The sequence below is a fragment of the Mastomys coucha genome, unplaced genomic scaffold (assembly GCF_008632895.1).
Source record: "Mastomys coucha isolate ucsf_1 unplaced genomic scaffold, UCSF_Mcou_1 pScaffold20, whole genome shotgun sequence".
In the NCBI taxonomy this organism is placed as follows: domain Eukaryota; kingdom Metazoa; phylum Chordata; class Mammalia; order Rodentia; family Muridae; genus Mastomys; species Mastomys coucha.
In genome coordinates, this window is record NW_022196903.1 from 28,272,748 (window position 1) to 28,279,551 (window position 6,804).

Sequence of the window (6,804 nt, forward strand, 5' to 3'; positions counted from 1 at the left end):
AAAAAAAAAAAAAAAAAAGAAATCTTTACCACAGATACAAAGGAGTTCAGGTAGTTGCTTGGCATAATTTTACTATGAGATGATCATTTAGACAGTTCGTAGTATCCTTATAGTAGGTATGGTAAACGGTTGGGACTCTTAGAGGACATCTTTAAACCTCCAGCTGTGGCAACTGCTGCTTTATCAATGTACTTGTGAGGTGTTTGAAGTCACAGTATAGATTTCTGGATACGAAATGGAACTTCAGTTGGTTTTGGAGAAAGTAGTAATTGCTGCTTGCTTTACCCACAGTTCTCATGGCAAAGAAGCCTCTCCTGGTCCTCTGATTGATGTTTCAAACATCCCTACTCCACGCAAATTCCTTGATGCAACTCAGTATTCTGCTGCTGGAGGCTCAAGTGGTAAGTTATTTTCATTATATGCCTCAGTCTTAGTATATTAGAAAAGAAAAGACTTATGATAGCCTGTGCTATGCCCTTTGGGACCCTCACAGGAAATAGATAGAAAGCCATTGGGTGGACCTGTTGCATTATTGGGGATGAAAACTGGCAGCTCACTGGCCTATATGCAGATTCCAGCTTTGAATACATTTTATTTCAGTGGTACTGTTTTCTAAGCTTGCATTTGAATGCTCTTTGGTAGAATGTATGCTTTTCTTTTTGGTTATAATCTTATTGCTCCTGTTGATGTTAGATGGCAAAAAAATAGAAATGAGTCTATGCCATTTATAATGAACACGCCAGACAAGTTTCTTTCAATGAAACTTGAGTTCAAGCTGACTAACAAGAGCCAAAGAGAAGTAACATTGATTAGAGATGACCAGCTGCTTGCTTGAATAAGGAAGCATTAGGCTTTTGTTGTTGTTGTTGTTGTTGTTGTTGTTTTTTCAGGGATAGAATAAAGTTTGGTGATTGTCCACTGTCATTAAGCACAGTTTCAAGGATGTATCCTTTCTTGCACACAAGCATTCTGTCCTTGGCATTTGTAGGCTACAGACTTTAATCCACTGCTCAGTCCTCCTACTGTTTGTGATGTTTTCTTTTTGTTCTTGTATCTTTTTTGAGGCAGGCTATTTCTGTGTAGTCAGGGCTAGACTCATACTTAGAATACTCCTGTCTTAGCTTCCCAAGTGTGGCTGTTTATTTAGGTGTGTGCTACTGTGCTTGGTGATAATGCCATCTTGCACAAACATCAGGCTTTATGGTAAGTCTGAGGGATGTTAAAAACATAAGCTGCAGAGATAGCACAAAGTCAGGGTTAAACACACACCACCTCCAAGGGCTAAAAGGTCGGGTCTCTTTGTAGAGCAGTCTCAGGGAAGACATTGTCAAATGTGCTATATGAGCTATAGGGAAGTATATACATTATTTTATATTTTTTCTTTTTTTTTGTTCATATAGTTCCTAACTTTTCTTAAATCTTTAACATTAGTTGTTATTGTTACACCTTACAGAGGTTTGTACTCTGTCTCATAGAGTCTTTCAGATATAGGGTTGCCTTTCTTTGAGTTTGTGAGGTATTGTAGAGTACAGAAGTGTAAAATAAAATGTACAGAACTATTTTTGATTCCTATTTTACTTACCTTTTTTAGAAATTGCCAATTATTATATCTTTATATTTTTAAGTAAAGCATTCCAATTAGCATTGTTATATTAATTTACGTCAGCATTGCTGAGTCATTGTCCAAGTGAAATAAAAATTTTAATTGTTTATATAGAAATTATAGATCATTTCTTGCAGAATGAAAGTGCCATATATATTTCAAATAAACTGGCAAAATTCCAAATATAGCTTGTCACATCTACTATTTTTAATAAGGCAGCTTTTACTTTCTGATGAATGCTTTATTCTGTTAGTCCTGAAATTAACAATGTCATGTAGTGGAATTCATGTTCCCACAGTGACTGTGGTGTTAATTCGGAAACTCTGGAAGAATGTCATGCTAGCTTAAGTAGAGCCAGGACCTTTGTGGAAGCTACATTTAGAGATATGTACAAATCTTTCTCTTTAGAAGGGTTTATTTCCTGGACTCTTTTGGATACTGTTGATCTAATGACTTTCTTATGAAAGAAGGTAAAGTTATAGTATTGACTCATGTCAGTAATAGAGTAGGCTAAAAGTGTTTATTGCTTGCTATGTGGGAAGCAATGTTTTTTAAGTGCTTTGCTTGAGTTAGCTGAGATGTGTATTATTATATTTACATTTACAATGTTTCCTTTCTCTCTCTCCCTCTTTTCATTTACATTTACATATATCATTTACATACAAGAAAACTGAGGTACAGCAAAGTTAATAATTGGCTTTAATTTACCAAGCTGATTAAGTAGCGCCTGGATTTCAATGCTGGACCTGAGTTCTAGACTATATTTTTCAAATCAGTTTTTGTTGTTGTTACAAGTACACACACTGCATTGTGTGTTCATTTTCTGTTCACAAACATGGCTTACCTAAAATAAATTTATTAATTATTTTATAGTTTTGTAGGTTAGAAATCTAACATGAGTTAAGGATATGATTCAGCAGGTAAAGTACTTACTGTCTAAGCTTGAAGATCTGAGGTTGGTTCCTGAACACCCATATAAAACTTGGGTACAGCAGCATGTTCCTGTATCTCCAGAGTAGGAGGAAGGGGCATGGAGAAGTAGATGCCAGGGGCCCACTGGTTAGCAAGTTTACCCTAAAAAAAGCAAGCTCCAGGTTTATTGAGAGACTGTGCCTTAGAAAAATAAGGTGCTGAGCCATAGCAGGTGACATCTGATGTTGACCTGTGCTCTCCACAAGCACAAGCCCGTGCAATACATCCTAGCACTCAGGACGTGGAAGTGGGAGGATCAGGAGTTCAAGGTCAGCTCAGGTATGAAGAGATTTTGAGGCTAGCCCAGGTTACATGAGACTGTTATTAAAAACAAAACAAAAAACATAATAGAAATCTCACTGGGCTCCAATCAAAGCATTCACAGGGTCATGTTTCTTATTGAAGGTTCTAGGGACTCTTTTTCCTTGTCTTTTTCAAGTTCTAGTTTGTTACCTGTCACCTTACAAGGCTTCTTTGTCTTTGTTCAAAACCCTTGCCAAGGACTTAGCCTTGACTTGGAGAGGGGTTCTGGGGAAGCGGTGTCTGGGAAACAAATGACTTGAAGTCAAATTGTGGGTCCAAGCTGACAGCCTGTGGTCAGCTCAAGATGACTTTCCAAATTGCTGTCTCTGTGCTGCATTTCGGACTACATTCTGGCTCTGCTCTCTCGAGACAGCTTTCTTCTGCTATTCTAAAAACTCTGGATAGTTCTTCTCTTGTAGCTCAAAATCCCAGTCTCTTATTTACATATCCATAAAGTCATTACCCCAGGTTTCCTTTTGATTATTCCATGAATCTGCATCCTATGACCCCAGTCCTTAGATTCTTAGGAAGTGACACCAAGCACAGACAGTATGATAGCTGAGTGGGACCCAGCTATGAAATTACCAGTGTGCCTGGGCCTGGACCTAGACTCCCTCTGTTGCAGGCTGACTTTGAACTCAGGAATCTGCCTGCCATTTTAAGCATAAACAAACAAACAAGCAAACAAACAAAACCTCAGCTGGGTGGGATCTTGCCCTGCCTTTACCACTCCCTAAATCTCTTAATCCCCTTAGCATCTTTATGACAAGCCAGTTCCCAGTGCAGCTGCCTCTGTTCCTTTAGATTGTGAAGCTCCTTATCAAATTCTTATTGCATCCTTCTATTTTGCATAGCTGAGAAATTTATGTTTTGAACTCATGTTTTCAAAGTTCTGTCTCTCAGCCTTAAGGGCCATCCAGAAGATCACTGCATTATATCATTTTGCTGAGACATTAGACACACCCTCGCCTCTCAGACCCATGCTGTTAGCATCTGTCTAAACTCCACCCCACAGTTACTTGGCAACAGCCAGGTAGGCCTGGCCCACTATAAAAGGGGCTGCTTGCCCCCTCCTCTCTTTTTCATTCTTGCTTCCCTGCTTGCTTCTCTCTTGCCCTCTTGGGCTCTTCCCTTCCTCCTTCCCTTCCCCCCCTCTCTCTACATGGTCATAGCCAGCCTCTACTTCTCTACTCTCCCTCTCTCTTGCTTTCTTTGTCTCTACTACCCTCTTTACTCCCTCCCTATGCCCTGAATAAACTCTATTCTATACTATACCATCATGTGGCTGGTCCCTCAGGGGGAATGGATGCCTTGACATGGTCCTGCCGAGGCACTCCCTCCCCCATACCTCACCACATCCTCATAGAGCATATCATATAAACATATCATTATAAGCATATCATTATAAACATATCATACACTGTCTCTGATTATCATGGAGTTATTAACCTTGGCAGAAAAGACATCCCTGGAAGGAGGAACATGAAAATATGTACACTATTGTACAAACAAGCCTTTCTCCCACAGCAAAGATGACACCTATGGAGGCTCATTCCCTGCTGGCTCTGTTTCAGGGGCAGGAACCATGTCATACTATCCCTTACATAGCCAAACCAGACTTGGTATTCCTTCATTGTATTTTCCTGACCCACATTTTTGACTTCTTTCTTCCTTTTTAAGGACACCTATGGTAGGATTGAACCCACCTGGGTACTTCAGGCTAAAAACCTTTAACTTTAATGATATCAATCTGTAGAGTCTCCTTTGCCATGTCAGGTGACCTACTCACAGGCCTTGGGGACTTAGGCATGGATATTTAGGGATCCATCATTCTGCTTACTGTACTGATTTTTTGTCTTAAGTTATCTTTGGAAACCAATGTGTGAAAAATTTGTTGTTTTTGAAATTATGTGGTTAATCTTTTTAAGTCATTGCCATTCTAGTCCTTAGAACTCTATTCATCTGAACCACGTTATTAAAAGAGATTTTACAAGAAAAGAAGCTATACATTATTGAGAGACCACATAAAACGTTACTAAGTACATATAAGAAGCTTGGAGCTGATGAAATATACCATAATAAAGGGCAGAAATTTGTCTAATTCTTGGTACTGATTAGCAAGTCTTTAGCGTCTATTTGTGGAGTACCCTGCAAGTCAGCTGAGAAAGTAATAGACATTTTCAGCAGGGAATTTAACATAGGCTCTTAGAGCTCCCCTCTCATCTTGTGAAACAGTAGGATTGAGGGTGTAATCCATTAGAATTGACACTTTTATCGAGGAAGTTCCAGTAGGGAATCCCCAGGCAGAGCGGATTTCCCATTGGGGTGCCATAAATTAAGGTTGGAGGTGATTCCTGAGAATGTTCAGGTTATTATTAATTAAATGAGAATTTTGATTGCTTGTGAATGAGTCATTTTGCAGATGCCTTATTTAGAGGTGCAATTGTGACTTTTCTTTGAGAAATTTTCTATCACAGTTTGTAAATGAACATTTGCAAACTACATTTTGTTGTTCAGTTGATACTGTGAGGTCATTTTAGGGCAGTTGCTATTGTTATTACCATTATGACTGTCATCTTTATATTCATTGTACTTAAGTGCAAGGTCATATAATTACATGTGTGTATGTGTTATCTAGCTAAGTAAAGTACTTACCTATTTGAAAAATTGAGGCACAGGTTGACAGAAGCAAGTAATGTCAAAAGCCAAATAATTGGAATTTGTATTTGTATCGACTATATATTAACCAGATTATAAATGTCATAATAAAGAACAGAGTAGATAATGGAGAACTGAAAGAAAGAAGGGTCTATACCTAAGATTGGTTATTTATCTGATGGAGTTTAAGCAACTAGAATATATAGTGAGCTCTTGTTAATCAGTAAAACAATCTTGTAGAATAAAGGGAAAAGATGAGCATGGCCTTTCTTCATGAAAATCTCATGCTGCTAATATACAAAAATATTAATCAGCTATTATTTTAAAAAATTTTTTTTACAAGTATAGAAAGTGATTGCCCAGAGATCAAATGTATGTTCCAGATTTATCCAAGAAGGTCATGGTTGGAACTTGGCCTCATGCTGGTTCCTTCCACTCTTATGTAAGGGGTGCTTATTGCCATCCTCTGTCTTGTCATTACAGTATTTTGTAACATATGGGAAAACTAATGTCTTATTTAGATATAATAGTTCATCTAAAGAATTAGGTGAAAGATTGAGAGAAAAGCTATCAATTATAGTAAAAATGTTGGAATAAGCTTTTGGACTCCCAGTATATCCTTCCATTTGGCAAAGTGCCTTTGGAACATTTTGACTGAGGAAGCACTTCAGGGTACACAGGCATTTCATTGTGGCTTGATTCATTTTATTCATGTCCCACTGGGTTCCTGTGATCATGATCGTAGCAAAACTGGACTTTTTACTTCTTTCCTTTTTGGTGTAGCATAGGTCAATCAATAAAACCTAAAATAGACCACAATTTTTTTTTCTCATTGCTACTGTTTCCTTGATGCAAATTTTACCTCATATAATCTTATCTGAGACTTAATATTTATTTTAATAATTGGAGACTTGATGTTTAAGGAATTCTTTCAGCATGGATTGTTGGATTGTGTGTTCCAATATAAGAGGACATTAAATACTTCCTCATAGAACTCACAGGTATAAAATAGTGAAGTTCTGACTTACCAAAATAGCATGACACTTTTCAAATTACTTCTGTCCTTAGTGAATGAAATGGGGAAATGAGTGCTCCTGGGTATTGGTGAAGAGCAAGTTTTTATTGGAGATATGAGGGAGTGAATATGACCGAGAGACTGAGCCAGGCCATGAGGTGATAGAGGTAGGGGGAAGAACGAGAAGGGAAGGGCAGAGAGAGAGAGAGAGAGAGAGAGAGAGAGAGAGAGAGAGAGAGAGAGAGAGAGAGAG

General features: G+C 38.2%; 1 protein-coding gene across 2 annotated transcripts in view; it reads left to right on the plus strand.

Annotated features, from left to right (window-relative positions):
* Exoc4 (exocyst complex component 4) overlaps positions 1-6,804 on the plus strand; it is a 750,249-nt gene that overhangs the window by 59,814 nt on the left and 683,631 nt on the right. For both annotated transcript variants that reach the window (XM_031381454.1, XM_031381455.1), the window contains exon 5: positions 292-401. In XM_031381454.1, the coding sequence (XP_031237314.1) occupies positions 292-401 (110 nt within the window). The remainder of the gene's footprint in view (positions 1-291; positions 402-6,804) is intronic.